Here is a 21,947-nt window from a genome sequence, read left to right as displayed (position 1 = left end):
TCTCAAGGGGTGGTTGCTGCATTTCAGTGATAATGAAATGATCCCTTTGTATTGTTTTCTAATCTATTTAAACATATGAAACTTAAATAGATTATTGTTCTAACTGCTTAACTATCTTCTTTGTTGGAAATGACTGATTCAGTCATACATCCATGTAAAAATATCCTCTGCACATAGATAAACACAAACACTTGGAGTTTGACTGCAGATGCTGTTTCAGAAAAGCTCGTGTGTTTTCTTGGTGACTTTCCCACAGCTGTAAATCTTTAACTCTGTCAGCTGCACATCTCATAGTTATCTCAGCCCAGCTGAGAAGGAACAGAGAAAAAAGAATAAGGAAATGTGAGTGTGCTTTGGATTTGTTCCCATATTTATTTTAAGCCCAATTTTGTACCTGACATTAGGCTGAAAAATCACATTGTGATTTAGTGCAGGAGGTAACAGAGACCTTGCTAAGGTTCCATCAGAAACAGATCAGAGGTTCAAATACAAAGCAATGAGTCCTGGGCCGCTTTATAGTTATGAAAGTTATTCACAGCTCTCTAGTGTTCCAAATGTTTTAATGTTTGTAATGATATCTCAGGCCTTCCCTTACAGCAAAATAAACCCTATGAATGTTCAGTTTAACAGTTCATTGTTAATTGTAAGCAGCAGTGTAATTGCTGATACATGTTAATTACAAGCATTTTGGCAAAGAGGATTTCAAGTATGTAGATACAGTGAAACATATGGAGCAATCTGCAAAAGATAAGTCAAACACCCAAACTAAACCACCAGACATTTGCAAAACAATGAGGATAAGAAACATGAGAAAATCTTGCAGCTAGAATGTCCTACAAACCAAGGGTGGGAGGGTCCTTCCCGTTACAGACACAAGGCCAGTACCTGTGCCAGTCTGTCAAGGTGGATCCCCTGTGGTCTGTGGTTCAGCTCTAGTCAGGGATATCCCACTGGGATTCATGTGTCCAAAGAGAAGAAACAGAAGTTGGGGGAAGCCAGTGGAATTCACATGTTCCTCTGTGCATGGTATGACCTCTTCGTGACCATCCAGCATCCATTTCTCTCCTGGAGACAAATGCAAGCTACAAAGGATGGAAAACTGGGATTTTCTTTCCTAAGCTGTTTTTCCCCTTCTTCCTTCCAAAATTGTTGGACTTGCAAAAAGAGCTTGTGCAGACAACCAACTTGTTTCTCCATTTTTCTCAACTCTCAGAGAGCACATCCTGTAGTGTGTGGTGTAGAGAGGAGGCAGGGGCTGGGATGACTTTTATCCACTACAGATGCAGGCTTCTGTAGCATAGAATTTTAAAACCTGTTCTTTGTTCTGTAGGCTTTCATGTCTGAGGAGAAAAAGAATTCTTAGTGCTCAGTGCTCTGTTAGGCATTAACTAGGAATGTAATTATTTTTATATTTCTTTTGTCCCAAGGTATAGCAGGAAGTCATCAAGTATTTATGAAAACAAATCTGAGACATCAAATGTGGAAGCATCTAACAATAAAAACAGGAATTCCAGTCCCAGCGCCAAACAAAAGAGAGGTAGGAGTTCTGAGACAGAGCTTTTGCTTCCAAAGGGTAATATTTTTATAATTACACATATTTGTGGTGTTTGATGAGGATATTTTAAATGTATGTTGTTTAAACCCAACATCAAAAAAACAATGCTGCAAAGCTGAGCAACTGTACCATGAAACCTCCTGAACACCAAGAAGTGTTACTTGTTTAGGATTTTTAAGTCTGAATTTTGATGCATTACGGTGTTCTTTATGAAACTTGTGTTTTTTAAAAATAGAATTTTGGGGACAATAGTATATGTATTTTAACCTTCTGTATCCTGGTGAAATTGGTTTCTAGATACATTTAATTTTAAGACTGTCTGTGGACTTTGCTAAGTGATTTCCTTGCTTTATGTCTGAGGCTTTTTGCATCCTCTAACTATAGGTTCCCTCTGGTGTATAGTGAATACACCCACACACTGTCACAGAAAGTGCCTCCACTGTTTGAGGGCATAAGTACAATAGATATTCTATACAGTGTAGGTTAAAATGAACTGAAGATGAGAAACTGAATCTCATCTGACAGTAGCAGGAACAGAAAATCTTTTGACAGCAGTTTCTCTTTCAGGCAGTATTTCTAAATGCTAGAGCAAAGAATTTTCTAATAATATAAAATGAAAATTGTGAGGTCTTAAGAGACTAATGCCCAAATGAGGCTTAAAGTAACAGCCCCTTCATAAATAGAGATAGTAAAAAAGGAAGTGGAATATATTCTCTTTGAAAAATAGGCTATTCGCCAAAAGATTTTTTCATTTCAATAAGTTTTCATGGTGAGAAATGAAGTTATGGATTCTTCAGTTAAAAATCCAATCTTAAAAATTTTTTTCAGTATATTTTTTTAAATATAAACTTTTTAGAAATTAGGAAAGTGGAAAAGTGGCTTTTCATTTGAAATTCATAAACCCCTTTAAAAAAAAAAATCCAGGAAAATTATTGATGTTTTTAACTGGTCCAGCTAAGCAAGAGTGTGGGAACTGGGATCACCCTATGTACTGATTGTCATTCTTCTGTCTTGGCTTTCCCATGACCAGCTCCTCAGGGCTCTGGCTTTGATCCCACTAGCTCAGCCCAGAGCCTCCTCATCCTCTGCTGGGTGGCTGCTCCTGCAGAGCTGGGCAGTGAGTCCATTCTCATTTTGGGATTTGGGTGTCCTGTGCATCCTGGGCTGCAAACCAGGCTGCACAGAGCCAGCCAAGAGCTCTCCAGCTTTAGATGTCCCACCAAAACTTGTGTCCCTGTGAGGCACCTCTGGCTGCTCCTCTGCAGGGGCTGAACCGAGTTTTCTACATATAAACCCGTGTTTGGTGTGGACCTGACTGGTGGAGTCACTGCCTTGAAGCCATATGGGAGCAAGTCCAGCAGGGCAGTTGGAGCAAGTTGCTCACAGCCATGTCCTGCTGGGCTCTGAATAGCTCCAAGGATGGTGACTCCACAAATGCCTTGGGGATGCTGTCCCAGGCTTTAACCACCTTCACAGTAAAAAAGTTTTTTTCACATTTTAGAATGGAATTTTCTGTATTTCAATTTGTGCCCATTGCCTCTCTCATCCTGTCACTGGGCTCCACTGAGAAGTGTCTGACTCCGTCTTCTTTGTTTGGTATGATCCCCCTTTTTCAGCCCCTTCTCCAGGCTGAAAAATCCTATTTCTCTCACTCTCTTGTCATGTCAGCTGCTACAATGCCTTAATCATGGCCTTTGACTGGATTTACTCAAATGTCCATGTCTGTCTTGTCCTGGGGAGCCCAGGACAGGACAGCATTCCAAGTGTGTCTCTCTCGTGCTGCAAAGAGGGAAAGCATCACCTCCCTGGTCCTGCTGGCACAGCTCTCCTAATGTAGCCCAGGATGCTGTTGGCCTTCTTTGCCACAAGTACACATTGTAGGCTCATGTTCAACCCACTGCCCACCAGGACCTGGTCCTCATTATGTTTGGAAATGGCTTCCAGGGTTATCTGGTATACTTGCAGAATAAAGGAAAAGGTTTGAAATAACTCAGGTTATTTCAAAGACAATGTGAATTTAGAGACCAGTGTATAGTGCTTTGCTGGTGCTGAAAGGCTGGGGGGACTTGTGAGATCCTTACAGGGTTCCTCAGTGCAGTGATGTAACTGCAGAGCTGAAGAACCAACATTGAAACCTGACCCCTGCAGACATGCACTGATGTATTTACCGTGGGACTCTGATAATGAAATGCTATGGATTTTTTTACCCTAAGCAAACAGAAAGTAAGTGCATTTTATATACCAGTTTCTGGATTCTTTATAAGCTACAGTATCTTTACAAGGTTGCCTCACAGTGGGAGCAGCCATGTCAGGGAATGGTTCTTAGGCCAGCACAGATGGTCTGACAGCCAAAGGCAGCCCCACAGCTGAAACCACCAGTCAGTAGCAATTCCTCACCACATGCATCTGCCTGGCCCAAAGCTGGCATCAGGACACTGGGTAGCAGGAGCTGAAGCACACTGACATAATACTTCTGTGTTGTTGAAATCTGTTAACCTCACACCCACCTATGCATGCAGGCACCTTGGATCCTGGATTATCTTGGCTGCAAATCAGAAAGTGATAGGATGCACTTTCCTTTGGAAGCACAGCTTGTCTGTCGCTTGTCCATCAGTGTGGATTCACTGTCTCTTTGTGTTCCCTGTCTACTTCTGGTCTTCATTTGTCCCTGTAAATGATTTTCACTTGGCAGTGTATGAAGTAAAGAAGAGGAAAAGCAGCCAACACATGGTCTTTGTCCTGCTCCTTTGCCATAAACCTTCTGTGTGTTACCTGCCCACACTAAGAGAGGAGCAGATGCAGAATTTGGCAGGAATGTGTGGATCTGGGGGTTTGATCTAGGTCCACCTGTTTCCTGCAATGCAAATAACAGTATCTTTCAAACCCAGAGCCTCAGGACGTCGATCCCTCTGTGACTGATCCCTTTAGAGGCGGCTGTCAGGCAGCATGGCTGGCTTATTCCCGAGGGAGCCTGGCATGTAAGCTTTGCTGGCATGGCATCCTTACATCCCAGCAAAGCATGAGATCAGTTGCATGACTATGTGCCCGCTTTGGAGGCTGTTAGGAGGACTGTAGGAGGTAAGGCTGAGAGCACATCAGCTTTAGGGCAGACAGGGGCAGACTGCTCAGTATGAGTGCTGGATAGCAGAAGTGGGACTGCTCACAACACTTGCATGTCTTGCACTGCAAGGCTTCTTCTGTTATTTCTCCCTACAACCTTGTTGTTCCAACCACAGTGATGTGTTTTCACAGTAAAAGGCACTAGATCCTTTTTAATGAACTTGCTGCTAAACTGTATTTTCCTTTGATGAGAGCTACATCCCTTCACCTGTTTTTCTTTGGTTTTGTTTTGTTATTGTTCTCCATTAAAACTCAGTGAGCCAAACTCAGCCCAGGGGCTCTGTTTGGCTCAGCTGGTTTAATCACCCTGACCTCATGTGACCTTTCTAATTGATTAGCTCTTGCTCAGGCTTGAACTGAATCAAAATTTATTTATTTATTTTTAGTTGTCATCCAGTGCTAACCTTTCCTTTCCCATAAGCTGAACAGCTGACCCTTCCTTCCTTATTTCTCTTCCCTCTCCCTCTCTCTCCTAGTTGATGCTTCCACCAGCCTTAACCTTGAGCGCACAGCGCTTGCTAGAAAGCGATTCACATTGCAAGGTCTTTCCAACCGCAGAGCTCCACCCAAAGGTAAAATCACCCATGCAGCATTTGGTCTCAGGCCATCTGTCTCCTGCACTCCCACAATGTTCTCTCCATCCCATAGTGCCATCCATCACTGTTTCCCAAAGTGCTGCTGCATCTCGCCCAAACACTCCTGTCTGATGCACACGTTTGGCTCCTCTTCTCAAAGACACTGTTACCAAAACTTTCTCCCACAGCAGTGTTGGCAAGGCAACCTTTGAGTTGGCCAGTTCGGTCTTTTACTGGTGCACATTGCAAGTAATGGAAATTTCCAGTTTCTCTCAAGGGTCAGAGTGTGAACTGGTTTTAAATGATCAACCTAACTTCTTTCAGCAACTTACAGGCTTGAAGGGAAGAGTACCATCTCTGTGTTGTGCTACACAAGGTTTTCATGTGTTAAATCCTTCATCAGTTGGACCTCTTTGTTTTTTCAAATGTTTCTTATCTGTGGCCTAGTGATTACTCCGGAGAACCAGAATTCAGGAGGTCTGGGGTTTATTGCCATTTCTACTTAATTATTTTATATGGTACTGTAAAACAGTGTGTTCTGGGTCTTTGTGCATAAATGTTTAACAGATATTTAATATCCATGAGCAGAGAGCACTGTGTGTTCCTGTGATGGCTGTACAAGGAAGAGACTTCAGAGCAAAGAAAGAAATGTGAATACAAATTAAACTGGATGACTACTTACAATCACTTTCTGAAAAGATACTACGATTACTCCTTTTATTGTTAATGTGTGGCTTTTCTCCTGTTCTGATCAATGATATTTCCTTCATGAGACAAAGGGTTAGTGTGCAGTGATGGAGAGGGTGAGCATCAAAGAAGGAAGAAGCAAGATGAAAGAATAAGAAGAAAAATGCAGAAGCAATAAATTGTATTGTTATAAAGTAGATAACAGTGTAGCAAGAGCCATGACAGCCATAAGATTCTGGCCGAAAGGCTAAGGCTACACGTGGTATTAAGATCTGAGGTACACAAACTAGTTTGGTGTCTGAATACCAAACCCAGTGATTTCTAGATCCTGTGACTTGGGGAAATTAATTACAAAATACAGATTTCAGAAATAACGTAATCTGTGTGAGTTTGGATCTACAATTTTGGTTTGGGCCCCTTTTGCTTTTTTATCTGAATTTTTCTTTTCATGTGAAATGTCTTGCCTTGTACTCAATGTTCCAGGCAGTGAAGCACAGCTCAGAGGAGTTCATACCCCCTCAGCTGTAGGCACTCTCAGCTCAAAGGCTTGCAAGGTCTGGTTATTTGGGATTCCTGTGAAACACCTCTATTACCCAATGTGGTGTTTCACCTTGTTGTGCTGTTTTGTCACTGATCTGGTCCTGGCCTAGAGGGAGCCATTGGCAAACAGGCTGGGTGATGGGGTCATTCCTTCAGGCAAAGCCATATTAGCATGACATGGGCTGGCTGTTAAAGCAGATGGGAAGCTGGGAGAAGGGAATGGGGAAGTCTCTGCAATCAGGGGAAGTCTCTGCAATCAGCTTGTCCTGCTCTTGAACATTTTGTCTAAAGATTCATTACTGGACGTGGCAGGGGATGGTGCATTTAGCTGATCACACTTTGGTTCACACCTACTGTGTCTGTTCATGTCCAGAACACACAAAAGGGAAGGTCTAAACAAGAAAATACCAAGACTAAATAAGGTGAAAACAAAATTTCTTGATGGATATCAACTGGTAGTGGAGCATGGATGCTCAGAGAAATGCTGAACTGTCTAACTAGGCTGGATATGATGGGGTGGAAAATGTTCTATATAAGGACCTCAGGGTTTTGGACAAAGAAATGCTGATGTCAGGAGGAGAAACTTTACCATCCTGCACTCCACTAGTGCAGAGATCCCCCAGGCAGCCTTAGCAGAGCTGGCACCAAAGTCTATCAAAGTCCATACTCAGCACTCTGCGTCTCCCCCATTCTTGGGTCAGCATTAGCCACCCTGGTTGGCAGAGCCAAGCTCCTATTACTTGGTGTTGGTACAACTCCAACACATCTCATAGTGAAGTCTGGGGAATTTGTGTCTTGAGCAGACTTAGAGAAAAGGCAGTGTCCTAATTGGAGTAAACAAAAATCTGCTCTGTAGCCTTCACTGGTTTGTCCTGGTAAGGATGGAGGCTCAGAGAGTGTTTTCAGGCATTCACACAGTTAACTTCTAGAAATGACATGTGAACTCCAAACCACTCATGTTTCAGTGTACTTCAGGTCAGTCATCACATAACAAGCAGTTCAGTGTCTAAAATAATCCAAACCTCATCTGTAGACACACACCCCATTCTAGTCATCACGCTCATTTCTCTGTGTTTTGTAGCTGTACTTGGACACTAGTTGGTTGCTAAAATAATAATTGGCATGAGTCTCCTTTCTGAAGTATTAAAACTGGTGCAATTGGAATTGCTTTGAAAATATGTCCATAGCAACTCTTTTCTGTGCTTCTCACTTTGTTGAGAGTATTTTTCCTGTTTGTTTTAGAAGAGCAACCCACCTTTTACCTACCCTTTTCCAGCTGCTGCTTTGCTTTGAACATCTTTTACCCTCAGTGCTTATTAACCTCTAACCCTGCCCTGCATTGCATCTGTCTGTTCTCCCAGATCCAGAGTCTAAGGACAGAGAAGTTACCCGTCGCTTTTCCCTTGCCTCCTCCATCAGCACCACAGTTAATGCTTCTGCTGTGACCAAAGGTACTGTCACACTGCTTGCTTAGCTCCCCCTCTTCCTGCCTGCTGGCTGATACATTCACTGCCAAATGCTGTTCACAGAGTGAGTACACCAGGCTCAGTTTTTACAAATGCAGGAGGTTCCAGTAGAAGAAGAGTCAGGACCAGTGTAACACCTTCAGGGAGGCAGCCCAAGACATTTCAAATGTATATCCAGGTGTGCTGCCAGCACATAGAATGACTCTTCCCAGTTTCTCCACAGTAGGCTTCAAAAAGTGTTGCTGGTTTCCATGGAAACTGCATTAATTTTTGGCTGATGTGGGGTTAGGTTTCCAGCTTCTACCCGATTTGGATTAACTGAAATTCAATTGAAGTTATTTCTCTGTTTCCTTAAAGCTCTTCAAGATTTTTGCTTTCAAGAAGGAGAGAATCTCCTCATTGTGCAGCAGACATCAAGAAAGTCTGAAATCAAGCCAAAAATAGATGCCAGTTTTAAGCATATTTAGCATAGTCACAGTTATGATTAGAAATTATGTTTGCAAGGAATTTTCAGACATGCATGAAGGCACTGACCTCTATGCAGTTCGTGTGGGAATTTATGAAAGTTTTAGGTTTGAACTTTATTTTGAGAAAAGGCACTTTTACAAAATTTACTCTAAGTTACTGCATTAGTACCTATATTTAAACTCTAAATCAACCCATGCATTTGGGCAAGCTGGTTATGTTGAAAATCAGTAAGTCTGTAGGCACCTATGCCTACGTGTCAGAGATACTTTTAAGAACAGAACATATGGTCTTACAAGGAATTCTGAATATACTGTCTTTTGGCAGGTCTTGGAATAAAGCAAAGGAACTGATTTGCAAGTTTAAGATTTGCAGAGGCAATTCACAAACCAAAATAGAAGGAAAAAATGTCTGAATTATTTTGTATAAAAATCTTTCCTCTGTATTTGTCAGGAAGGAAGTTGCACAGTATTTGGTGCCTTCTCAATAGCTGTGAAGGGTATGAACAGCATCCTTGGCTGCCATGAGGCTGTCAGGAAATGAGACTGTGGTGGGATTGATGGGCAGAGGAAGGATGTGACAGTCCCACTACCTACAAATGTTTCTTTGCCAGCCCCTTTAGATGGTAACAGTAAAACATCACCCCATGAAAGCGATGGGCATAGCACAGGAGAAGAGGTTCTTAGAGCTTTCTGTCCTTGGCAACAACTTCAGATATACATGGTCAGTTACTAAATTATGGGAAGACTGAATTATTTCCTAATAATTATTTTGAAAGCTGAGGAACAGAATGAAGCACATATTAAAAAGAAAATGGGCAACAAAGGATTGTTCTTTAGTGTGGTTTAACAAAGAGAGCATATGTGAATTGCAATGAAATTCAAACTCTGTTACAGTTTCATATCAAAAAGTCCTGTCCTAGAATCCTGTCTGCCACAAGACTGTTGGCAGTCTTTTGGAATCCTGAGAAAGCAGCTTTTGTAATGATTTTAAAAGCTAGAAAATAAAATCAGTGCTTTTCAATTAAGTATTTTATTTACAGCATCTCTTTTAAGAAACTATTTCAGATGACAAAAGAACTGAAGCCTGAGTCTTGCCTCAGCATCAGCCCAAATTCAGGTCTAGCCAGGGTATTTGAATCATCACTTGAAAAGGCTACGGCTACTGCTGTGTCTGATCCTCACTGCTGACAGTTCAGCTCTCTCCACATGTGGAGTCGGGGCACAGGAGAGGCTGTGACAGGTGTCCTCCACTTCCGTGGGGTGTAAGTGTTGGCTTTTGTGGGCTCTGCCCTGGCAGTCTCACGGGTGAGAGCTGGGATTGTGAGTCTGGCTGCGTTAGTGCCATCTCCTGGTCAAGAGTGAGAGGGAACATCTGTGAGACCTGATGGGAAGCAGATACTTCTACTGCGATGTCTCAATGTCTTTTGCCAAAAGAGGTCTGTTTCCTATCTACTTCACAGAAGTGCTTGTCTGCACCACCTAGAATTTAGTGGTTGACATTTTTTCTGGGTGAAATGGAGAGTCCTAAGAAGGTAGTGTTTCCAGGTAATGGGAAAGCAAGTTTCTCCTTTAACAATATTTACAGCCTTGTGACTTTGTAAACTTCACACAGGTCCCCTTGTTCCTGCAGTTAAAGTCAAGAGACATGAAATAAAGAGTGACCCAACTCCCCTGGGGTTTGAAGGTATGAGTATTTCCATCCTGCATGAAAACCTGTTTGGTGATCATTTGATATTATTCACTGAATTCACATCTCATCACAGCTGGCAGATGACACTGGAGTCCACTGGGGCTTTGGGGTCAGTTTATCTGTATAACTGGGATAAAGACAGCTTGTCACTCCCTTGCCTGTCCCCAGCACTCATGTTATATTCATCTAGGGATGGGCTTGAATTAAAACCCCAATTCTCTGCCTGTTTTGGGAAGTAGTGCCCTAGACTATCACCTGGATCTGGATTTTCTGCCTAGCTTCTGCCTCTCTCCATCAAGTGTAGCCGCAGGGAGCCAAGGGGCTACTTTTCACCCTCACCTGCAGTCTGGCCACTTGCATCCCTCTTCCCTTGTTAGTGTCTATACCTAGGGAGAGGAGCAGGAGCCATGTGCATGAAGACTACAGAAGAGGCTAGACTGTGCATTAATAGCCATTTTAAGGTGCAGTGTTTCATTTCAGACAAGCAAAATTTCCACCTATTTGTTGCAGCGGATTAATCAATTACTGCTTAATAAACAATATAAAAAAGTTAAGTTGGGATTCTGTTACCCAACCACTGAAAGATCACCAGCTTCCATTGTCAGTTTTCCCCTTTACCAGAGCATTTGCCAGAACCTGGGACACAAGGAGCCAGGTACCCCTGCTGCAGGAGAGGGAGGAGAGAGATGTAGGCTGAGGAATTCTTTTGTGTCATTCTGCACAAAAACTTGGTAGAAAGAGCAGGTGAACAGGTCAGTGACAGAATCAGTGACATATCAGACCTGTGTCCTGTGTCACCCTCAGCAGGGAAGAGACTGGAACAGAGAGGTTGGAAGAAACAATTCAGAGAGAGCAGAAGTAGTTTTGCTGTTTGCAGAATATTTCCTTTTGCCAGTGACCCCTGGCACTACGTTTAGAGTCATCCTGGCACCTGGCACCAGAGTTTCCCAACCTGTGGTGTTTATACCTCACTTTCCTCAGTGACAGATAGCTCTGGTCTCAGCATACCATGGGGCTGCAGAGGTAGGGGGGATTTCAAGGTACAAGGACTAACTATAGCATAGAACTGACTTGCTCCTCATTGCTTAAAACCAAGGTCCTACTGCACAACATCCATCACCAGAATGAGTTTCTTTAAGCAGGAAACAATGAAATTTATCATCCCTTTACCAGAAGATATTGCTGCTATTGCCAGGGCTCTGACAGAGGCAATAATACGAAGGATTTGATGTACTTAGATAAAAATGTCCCCCCCAACATTGCATTGCATTCATCAAGAGTGAAATAATTCATTTCTGGCCTCCCTGGTCCCCTGTTGCTGCTGTATGGGTCAGCATCAAAACTATAGACCATCACCTATAGAATGATTTGAAATGCTGCAAGGAAAACATGTTAAAAATGGGTAAGGAAGCTGTAATGAAATAGAACACTGCACTGTTCACCTAGCAATCGTTTTCCTTAATTAGCATCAATATATCTGTTTGATTCATTTGGCTGTTCTCTGTCCTTCTCAGACTTACAGTTTTTCTGTGGAATGCTGCTGTCCTTTCACTCATTTGTGCTGGTCATGTGTCTCCTCTTTTATAACTGTTGGACCCCAGTCCACCTGTTTGTTAAAAAGGCTGCCAGTAGCAGAGGTGATACAGGAATTCACTTTGTACTGGTTGTCTGGTCACTATTTCACCCTGAAGACACAAACTGTACTTCCTGTCACAGATGCTTTTGAGAACACCATATTGGCCCAGACTAACTCTAATACCGGTTCCACCATGAGATCCGTACCTAGATCTGCTTCACAGACAGGTAAACACAATTAAAGAAGTTATAATCTCAATTTGAGAGTGTAATCTAAACTTATGATAATATTTACTCTCTTTAACATAAAGAGATTTTTCTCTCCTGGTGAATATAACTTCCCATCAGAGCAATGAAAGAACAAGCTTGGATCACTAGCAGTATAGAAACAATGCCTCAGATTCTGGTTTTCTGAGGTCAGGAACAGATGAAAATAATGCTTTTAATTGATGCCAGAGAGCTCAGAATTTGATGTCTTATTTTATAGCTTGAATTAAGTATGTGAAACTTGGGCTATTTCTTAGTCTCTGAAATTAGAACAGCAATTTGTACGGAAGAGAAAGGCTGATGCATATATTTGCAAGGAATCCTTGCTGGTGAGGTTTCTGCCTTGGATGCTTTCTGTAAATGACAGTGGTAAAAGATTACAGAAACTTTGTCTAAGGGGGAAGAGGGATATCTTTTTCTTTTGGTATTTGTAGCCCAACCTGTGAATTTGAACTAAAATTGCTGTAGCAATTTGAAGTTAATTAGCATCAATATATTCTTGTATGTTTAGACACTTGCCAGTATTTTGCTTGTGTGAATAAAGTGATAGAGAATAGTGTCACTTCAGAGGCTGCTTTACACCCTTAAAAGTACAGATGACCAAACCATACCTGTGAGGTTATAGTTGGGGTCACAGCTCTGGAGGAAGATGGTTGCTGTGATCCTTTTAACTGGATTGCAGTTGTTGGAGCAGTCACAGCCCCTGGGAAACAGGAGGGAGGAGAAGGGGCTGCAGAGCTGCATGACCACATGTTGCACCAGTGCCTATAGCAGGGAGGATGTGCATGGAGAGGGATTAAATAAATCAATTAATAAACCTATTTCTCCCAGATCACTTTTCTGTTTGCTACCTGAACTACCTGGCTTAGTTTTGTATTGTCCCGGGCCAGGTTTTGGTGTGGGTTGTGAGTGCTGGGATATGTAATCTCACTATGTGAACATCTCTGTGCACTGTAGTCAGAGCACTGCTTTGCCTTGTCAAGCAGTGGCCCACAGGATGTAAAGAATTTGGTTCAGCATCTGCTCAGCCTAAGTCACTCTGAATCAGCTGATGCAGAGCAGGTACATTAATTAGGAAGCACGTGGTGGTTTGACTGACTGTTCAGCTTGTATCTGTCAGGGCTGCAGAAATCTTTGGGACATGAAAGGTCTGTTTCCTCTGAGCTGGACTGTAGTCATTCCCATCCCCACCAGAAAAGGGACAGGCATCAAGTGAAGAAAAGTGCAGATCACGATTTCTCTCTGTACAGAAGAGTCTGAGTTACTTTTGCATCATGGGAGCCTCAGACAGGCAGATCTTACAGGGCTCAGCCTCAGTTTCCCTCAGGGCACATCCTATGGACATACCTTTGTAGGTAAAGAAACTGGGGCTGTTGTGCTTGAGCTGGAAATCTCTCATTAAGTCCCTTCCACTGGGCTGGGGTGGTTCTGGGTGTAAATCATGCAAGAAGACTCCTAGGAGCAGAAATTTCAATGAGACCTTCCCTCCGTACCCCCAAGGTCTGATTTTCTTTGTGCCTTGCTGTTTATCCTGTCCCTTTCCTGCAATTCCAGTGTTCTCCAGGGTATAGTTCTGTAAGTTGCTTGGGTGGTAATATCCCCTTGGGGTGAGATGGAGATAAGAAGTCAACAATAATTCCATGGCTTTGGACTTCAATTTATAGCTAGACATGTGGAGGTAAGCTGGAAACGGAATGAGCGTGGCCTTCTGAAAGTCACATCAGCACCAGTTATCATTTGCTCCAGCACTGGCTCAGCAGAAATATTCCTGGTCCTTGCTTTTTGTACCTCCTGAAATGAAGGGATTTTGCAATGCTAAACATTGGAGGCATTGATGGATGTGCACACTGTGGCCACACAGTCTGCCCTCCTACTAATGACAGCGAGTGGTACAGGTTTTTAGAGACAAAATAATGGCTGTGACACAATTTTTGTGGCAGAATCAGGGAATAAGCTATAAAAAGGTACAAGCAATTCAGTAAGTAGAATAGTGAGAAGTGAACCTGTGACATTTATTTTATAAAGACTGATTCTGAAAGAGGCTAATGACTGATAGCTAACTTCTCTTGGTTTTTATGTCCTTTGAAAAGGTTGGCCCAGCAGGCAAATGCCTTCTCTAGACACATTTGAAGATTTTGAAGCCATCCCTTCCAGTATGGATGAACTCTCGAACTCCTCTGACTTGGAGGAAGAGACCAACCCTAACAATGTAATTCCTTTTTCAAATTACACTGCCCTTTCCTAGCACAACCTCCTCCCCTCTAAGAATCATGATGTAACCTGCAAAGTTTGGGTTCATACCAACCTTAAATTCATAGACATGTGGGAATACAGAAGATGGGAATTTGATCTGGGTTATTGGGAGATTATTCCAAGACTATTTGGTTGATCAGAATGAGAAACATAAAAAAGTCACTCTTACTTGTAAGCTGTTGCTTTACTTTTTACAAAAGTGAGGGAAAACTCTGAGCCTTTAAAAAAGTAACTTCAGACTTTCCCACATAACTTCACCTGGTGTCACAAAACCAATTTTTATGTCAGAATAATGGCTGGCTGGCTAATCCTAAAGCCTGAATGCACAGCACAGTTCTGTCATAATTTTGAATAATATTTAACCTGGGCATGATAAAAGGAATAAGAAGATACACAACTCCCTACAGAAGAAATCTCTGCCAGCTTGAAATGCCTAATTTAGTGTTTAACTAAACTCACTCTCTCTTGCACCCATAGTGACTCTCTTTCTGGTGCCTTGTTTCATTCATTTTAGGGGAGCAATCTTTTTCGGGTAGAAGGCAGCTTTGACAGCTGTTTCCCAGATTCTCTGACTCTCGAGGATGGAGATTTGGTGCAGTTTGTGCAGGAAGGAGAGAACGGTCAATGGTAAGTACAGCAGAGAGACAGGATCTGACAGGTAAAACAGCCATGAACTCCTGGAAAAGATGGAAAATATTCAGAAGAATGTCAAAGTCTCTTCAAAATCAATCCATATCCCCTCACCCCATTAACCACAACATGAAAGAGGCAGTGGGAGGCATGAACACACAAGCAGCTTTGGTTAATTCCACCTGGTTGGCTTTCATCCCAAATGCTTGTGACAGGAGGCTTACGAGGACAGAAGTTTGTATAAAGGAAATGGAGGGGATTATCCAGAGTTTTGACACTTTCTAGGCAGAAGGGCACTGTCAAAGGCAGCACCCCCCTATAGGATACATCTGTAAAATCCCCATGCCTTCCACTGAGAGCATTTTTAGCCTGGAAGGTTTTGATACAAGATGTGACTGACAAAGGGGAATGAGTCTGGCCTCCCCTGAGCTCACATATGTTTTGGTGCATTTATTCTCTCTTACTGCAAAGTGAGTGTTAGGAGCTAATAAGTGTTAGTGCCCAGACCTGCCTGCACATCTGAATTCTCCCTGCATGGGCAGTTTGGAGGAAGAAGATCTGATCTCTTTGAAGTACCTGTGCAGTCAGACCCTTCACTCAGAACTGACATGCAGCTGAGAAGGGAGCAAGTTCCATAGGGTGAAGTAGTTGGGAAGCGAACTAAACCCATCCTCCCTGGTATTTACAGCAAGGGGGATGGATGATATGATATATTAATTTTCTTTAGCTTTGAATTTAGAATCATAGAATCATTTAGGCTGGAAAAAATCTCCATGGAGTCCACCCATTAACCCTGCACTTCCAAGCCCAAGGTCAGTGTCTCAAACACAGGCCAAGGCTCTGCCTCTGTGTCACACAGTCTGCTTGAAAGTGATCTGGGATTCTGGGTCACCATCAGAGACTGAAGAAACTTAGTCACCAGGACCTGCCTTGGGTCCTCTGCCTTCTTCTTCAGTTTAGGAAATAGCTGCCAACATGCACCTCTAAGAAACACAACCCAGGGAAAGGGAATGTAGGAAAATTCACTGACTGTTCTTTGAGTTTCAGGTTAGTGAAGAAACTGGTCTCTGAGAAAAGTGACTGGGTTCCTTCCAGTATATTGCAGCCAGCAGAGGGGGACAGTAACAACATAATTAAGAACAGCAATGCAGGTAATAAAGAAAATGTGTTACTGGCATTTATTTTTTATTTCCATACTGAAAAAGGATGTGATAAAAAAAGATGTGATAAAAAAGTGCACTTTTTGTTTTAAAGGACTCACCTGAGTGAGTGTGTGTTGCAGTCTCTGGTGATGTGGCTGAGACAGCCTGAAATTTGGTGCCTGGGTGTCAGAACTAGTTAAGGCACAGCAGCTTTCTTTGGCATGCTTTAATTGTTTACCCCTCCCTGGGCAGAACTTGAATCTCCCACCAAACTTATGTGGCTACCAGTCCTTTACAGCCAGCCCAAGTGTGTCATATGGTGGGGTGTGCCTGCAGGATAGCTTTGATCCTGACATGGATAGCGTTTTGGATGGAGATCAGCATCAGGGCTGTGGTTCTGGCCTAGGTTTGAAAACATTAAGATTTCATGGCCCATTACTGCTTTCATCATATTTCACAGCTGTCTCCAAAAGCTGGAGGAAAGGCTGCTCTGGCACAATTTCAGCCAAATCAGCACTAAAAGTCATCCTTTCTTCAGCTTTGGTTCTGACCTAACACCCAAACAGGTTGCACTGGAAAAGCTGAATCTCAGCAACTCTGCACATCAAAGGTTTAAAATTTTAGACTAATTTTTGCCCATCCTTAAATATAATTTACCAAAATGTGTCCTGCTTGTCTTCTGGTAACAGAGGACAACAAAATCTGGCAGACCCATTCCCTGGGGACCTGTGAAAGAGAGTTACCAGCACTTTATTCTGAGTTACTGGTCTCTCTGGATTTTTTTTCCTTTGGTCAGTTTGTTAAAGTGGAGGAAACCTTTTCAAACCTCAGGATTCTTTGCTGTGGTTTAAGGGGAGTTTAGTGCTGCTCCTTCACCTCCACAGCAGGTCAGTTCTGTCTTCACCCTCAGTGCCCAACTATAGCTCTCATTTCTTTGGCATGTCTAATGCTTCAAAAGAAAAACAAAACCACATACACATTACAGTTCATTATATGCCAAAAGAGCCTCCCTTGCCTTTAGTGAAGGAAATAGGAGAACAGTGGAATTGTGATTATTTGTGTTTTATTTTATTTCAGGCTTTTAACAAAGAACCTCAAGACTGTAGATGGAAAATCCTATAGACATATTGTAGTGACAATGCCCATGTCCTCCTTTTCAGACATGTACAACGATTCCTGCAGTACAGCCTCAGTAGAGTCAGACACGAAGGAAAGTGAGGTGGCCAAAAGCTTCCCAGCAGAACAGAGGGCTGGCAGCTGAACAGCAGGACCAGCCTTCCTCAGGACCCCATCCATCTGTCTTTATTTTGGGTGGACACTGGATCAAAGTTGCCTTTCTCACAAGCTCTGAGGTTCACAATTCACTAAAACTTTATCACCATGAACAGATGAGAACTGTGCTGTCCACCTGGCAAGCTGGAAAAAACAAACTTGAAAGGAGCATTAAACATCCAGAAAACATCAAACCTACCTTCAGTGTTAGAGGAGAAAAATGCTTCTTGCATTGGTTATCAGTTTCAGAAGATGTGGCCTAAATTAGGTCGACAGCAGAGCTGAGGAGTTTCTATGCACGCACCTTTTGGCAACTTTGCTTGACCACACGTCACTGCACGGGGCACGGGATGGTTACGAGTTCTTGCTCACCTGGACGTTTTTCCATTTGCTTGCCTCTGGCTGTGCCTTCCCTGTCCTCCTTAATTCCAGCTGATATGTCATCACAAACGTGCCCTTTTTGCTATGGTCAACACCAAAAACATCCAATTTTAGGGTGGCTGGGGAAAGGAACCTTCTGACTGGGACCATCAGAGAGGCTCCGCGCAGCAGTGACGTGACTCCCTCGCGATGGCACTGCTGCACACAGCATCCCACAGCTTGGAATGATGCAGGTGGCAGCTCCTGGCTATGACACGGAGGTGCAGGGCTTAGCAGGGAAGTAAAGATGTGTAACAGCTACTGTGACAAAGAACATTTTGAACTGTTTTTACAATCTAAGTCATTCCTCTGCCCCCTCTGCAGTCCTGGTTGCTGGATCACAACTCTTTGCATTTGGTGCCAAGAATTCAATTGAATGCCATTTACTGTCACATGTTTGAGTAGACTGCATGCTTTCCTTGTGTGCTGGGCTATGAGTAGATACATTTCACCCCCCATTTGGAATATACTTAAGCATTGCAAATAGGCAGTGAGCATTAGAGTGGATAAAGTGTTGTTGTTAAATACTTCTTTCCAGGACATTTGATTAAAGGACTGTACCAAATCTCTGCCACATAAGGATGTAATGTATAATATAAAGTGATTAGAGATGTTATTATTCCTATACAAGCCATTAGCTCATTTAGAGCAGCTGTTAAGGCATGAAGGCATTTTGATGGTAATTGGGTCTTAGGTCCCACAAAAGCTGCTAATACTATAGTAAAGATAAGTATTGACTAGGTTTGCAAACAGGCAAAGATCAATCTGGTAAAAATGACCCTAGAAGAAGCTCAAGAGTGAGTGAGTGGCTTTCACTCTTAGGGATGTTTTGTTGAACCCTCAGTGGTGCTTTATGTAAATAACAAAGGGGACGAAAGCACTAAAAATGGAGATGAAGCAAAACCAAAACCCACTCTTTACTAACTAAGGCTCTGAGCAAAACAGTAGGTGTCTGTCTCACCTCTGCTATCACCTTTGCAGGGACCTGAATGTTTTTCTTTTTGTCTCAGTGGAGGCTGGTGTTGCAAATATCTTAGTGTGTGTGTCAGGATAGCTGTGACACAGGTAGATAGTCCCATTCGAGTAGGTAAAGGCTTATTCAGATTTTTTTTGCCTGTGAAACCATTGCTTGATTATGATTTGCACTGTGGTGATTAATTCCCATGGCTCTTCTAACCCTCCATATCTGATCCCTGTGATTTTGGACATTTTCCGTTCACGACTAAAGGACCTGAGAGTTCTGTATCTTTTTGGAAAATGATTTTGTCCTATAGAGAGTGGAGCTTACCTGTTTTGTGCTGGTCATTTACCTCAGAAATGACACATAGGCTCTCAGGAACATGAATCCTCTTGGTCTACAGTAGTTCTCAGCATCTTAAGGGAAGAATTCATTCCTTTCAGGAATGAAACATGTGGTGATGTTTTCTTGTAGTGCAATTCCTTTATCCTCTCCCTAAAATGAGTCCATTCTGGTTTCAGTAATTTTTGCAGTGCTGCTGTCTACTCCTGCCCTAAGCATAGGAGAGGGAAGGGTAGGGAGCATTGATTGCATGTTAATAAGTACAGTAAGCTTTTGTGTGAGGGAGAGAGAGATGGGGAAGGGTTATCCTGGGTATATGAAACTGCCAAAATGAAGATTTGTGGCATTGCTGAGAGATGGAATGATGAAAACCTGCACTTTGGAGTTTTCTTTTTGAGGAATCTCATTCTTATGGTGAAATGGCAGTGGGAAGTCTCTGTTTGATCTGAGGATGAGAAATCAGATACTGCCAGTCCCTTTCCTACCTCTGCTGTGAGCAGGGTGACAGTGTGCAAGTCCTATATCCCCTATATCCCTGCAATACCCTCCTGTAAAATGGGAGCTATTGAATTTCCCTCCTGTTGAATTATGATGCTAAATTTTACCATGTATGCAAAAACTGGGGACCCTTCAGGGGAAAGTGAAGTTTTGAACCCCATATGTCCCACTGTGCCCTCCATGAGTGCCAGTGGCAGCACCCTGTGGAGCAGCCTAGAGCTGGAGCAGGGAAGAGGATTGCTGACGAAATGTCTCCTCTCCCAGCTCACCATCTCATTGTGACAACTGCAAAGGTATGGGCTGGATTATCACAATTCTCCTCCCTACTTTGCTTTTGAAAACATTTTTTTTTTCCCCTAAAAAAATGTTTTATCCTGCTAGACCAAAGTTTGAGTCACTCCTGCTCCACAAGTGTCCTGAAGATGACAGGTAACTCTCTGCCCCACTGCTACTCAGCAGTGGCACAGCACTCTGCTCCTTGGGAGCTGACTGTGCCACAGCTACTCAGACACACTGAACCTGAGCAGGGAGCCCACAACTATTAATTGTGTCTTTAACCCTCCAGCAGTGCCGGTGAGCCAGAGGCAGCTCCTTGTTTCTGTCTCCACGTTCCAAACCCAGAGCACACAGCAGCCCTGGCAGCTGCTGCTGGGCAGTGACCAGGCCCTCTGTCAGGGAGACAGGGTTTGATTCGAGAAAGAACAAAGTTCAGGGGCAGATCAGGCTGCTGACAAGTCCAGGAGCAGCCCATAAAAAGTAACTCTCTGGCTTTGCTGATGAGACAAAATGGGGTTTGATGACTTTTTGTTTTGTTTTGTTTTTAAAGGGTAGACAGGATAGTCTTTTAATTAGTGTATTTCTGTCAAGCAAGGTGATAATTAAGGGAATGGCTTTCCATGTACAGTCTAGATTATGATTTGGTAATGTCCAGCAAGACTAATGCCTATGTTAAGGTACACTTTGTATGTAGGCCTTTGACACTATCCTTTTCAGGTAGACACACCTAAAAATCATAGTTTTCAAATACAGATTTCATTTCAGTGTTGTTTGGAGATTATATAGTGACCAGAAAGTAATTTAAAAGTAACAGCTGCCACTAAGTTTTGGTTGTAGAAGACACAAGATCCCAGGTAAATCTGGGCTGTAGCAGCACTTGTGGCTGAGCAGTGCCCTTGCTGCTGGACCAGTGAGTCCGTGCCAGCTGCCTGCTCTGCTCTGGGGCTGTGCTGGTGAGCCCTGCCCTCCGGGCTCAGGGTCCCCTCTGCTCTGCTGCTCTTCTGTGAAACTTGCAGGAACTTCACATCCTCAGAACTGCCCTCTGCTCAGGCAGCTGCAGGTGGGCAGCACAGTCCTTCCTCACCAGCGGCAAAGAGCCGGGCAGTTGCCATGACACACAAGTCTTGATTTTAGTAAACCAGGTTAACATTTAATCAGGGCTCATCCTCTCCTCTCACCTCGAGCCCCACAGGATGGAGAATCACACCAATGGTCGTTGTCTTGATCATAAACAGCTGCAGCCAAACCACCACGTCTGAGCTCCGGCTCTTCTTGCCAGTGACAGCAAAGCTGTGTGTGTGTGTGTGTCTTATGAAAAGCCATTTTATTATCTATGATTTTCTTAGACTCTTGATATTTCAAACAGGATTGGGTATGAGAAAGGCCATGTGCTTCCTTTCCAAAAATATACTCAAAGACTTCAAATATATATATGATTAGAAATATATAAAAATAAGAAGAAAAAAGAGCCAAAATGTGTATTTCTTCTTGCAGCTGGAGCTGAAATAGCTGCTAAGATTTCCTCTCCCCAGCTGAGAATTGGTACAGTTTGTTTTTCTTACATGATTTCCATGGTGTTGATAATGATGTATTTGTATATCGTGACTGATGAGAGATAATCAGACAGGGAAAGAGCACAGAATTACCTGTCCTCTTTTCCAGTCAAGACAGAATGTATGAATTTATTACAAGAAAAAAGTGTGCAAATGAACTTCCTGTAATTAGGCCATTCTGACCTGTGTAGAACCACACTTTGTTTGAAATTTATAAAAATTATAACTAGTACAAAACCCTGTGGTTGATGTCTCTATATGAAGCAACAAATCAAATGAGGTTTTTCCTATTCAAAATAAATGCATATTAGTAAAGGCACACCATCACAGCTGAAAAAATCCTCATACCTGTTCACTATAACTTTAATTTGCCCAACACACGTCACAAAAGGCACAGTCTTTGTTTTTTTTCCCCTTTACCCATCTCCTTCAGTCATGTTCCTGAATCCCTAGGACTTTTTGGGTAAGTTTACATAGCTCAGAGGAAGTTGTAGGATGGCTTTATTATAGTTACCCCCGAGATATCTGCATACCTTTGGCTACCAGTGTTTATTAGGGAGCAGTAATTGACCCAAACACATGCTGTGGATCATGCAGAAGGGCAAAAAGAAGAATGCAAATTGAGCAAAATAAACTGGGACTAATTTCAGCCAGCTTCCAG

The 21,947-nt window shown here is 42.8% G+C and overlaps 1 protein-coding gene across 14 annotated transcripts in view; it reads left to right on the top strand.

The window, feature by feature from the left end:
• Positions 1-21,518, top strand: part of LOC103758229 (guanine nucleotide exchange factor DBS) — a 163,249-nt gene extending 141,731 nt beyond the window's left edge. For 6 of the 14 annotated variants that reach the window (XM_029960811.1, XM_018074825.3, XM_008924471.4 and 3 more), the window contains 9 exons: positions 1,428-1,537; positions 5,152-5,247; positions 7,839-7,928; positions 10,023-10,094; positions 11,817-11,903; positions 14,033-14,151; positions 14,710-14,822; positions 15,873-15,976; positions 17,128-21,518. In XM_029960811.1, the coding sequence (XP_029816671.1) occupies positions 1,428-1,537; positions 5,152-5,247; positions 7,839-7,928; positions 10,023-10,094; positions 11,817-11,903; positions 14,033-14,151; positions 14,710-14,822; positions 15,873-15,976; positions 17,128-17,228 (892 nt within the window). In that variant the 3' untranslated portion in view covers positions 17,229-21,518. Of the gene's footprint in view, positions 1-1,427; positions 1,538-5,151; positions 5,248-7,838; positions 7,929-10,022; positions 10,095-11,816; positions 11,904-14,032; positions 14,152-14,709; positions 14,823-15,872; positions 15,977-17,044 lie in introns of all 14 variants that reach the window. The other 8 variants (XM_018074836.3, XM_018074826.3, XM_018074829.2 and 5 more) reach the window with 7 other exon arrangements.
• Positions 21,519-21,947: the final 429 nt, after the last annotated feature.

The sequence above is a fragment of the Manacus vitellinus genome, unplaced genomic scaffold, assembly GCF_001715985.3.
Source record: "Manacus vitellinus isolate BGI_N305 unplaced genomic scaffold, ASM171598v3 scaffold_29_pilon, whole genome shotgun sequence".
NCBI lineage: Eukaryota > Metazoa > Chordata > Aves > Passeriformes > Pipridae > Manacus > Manacus vitellinus.
Note: the sequence above shows the minus strand (reverse complement) of the source record. Positions and strands in the feature narration are given on the sequence as shown.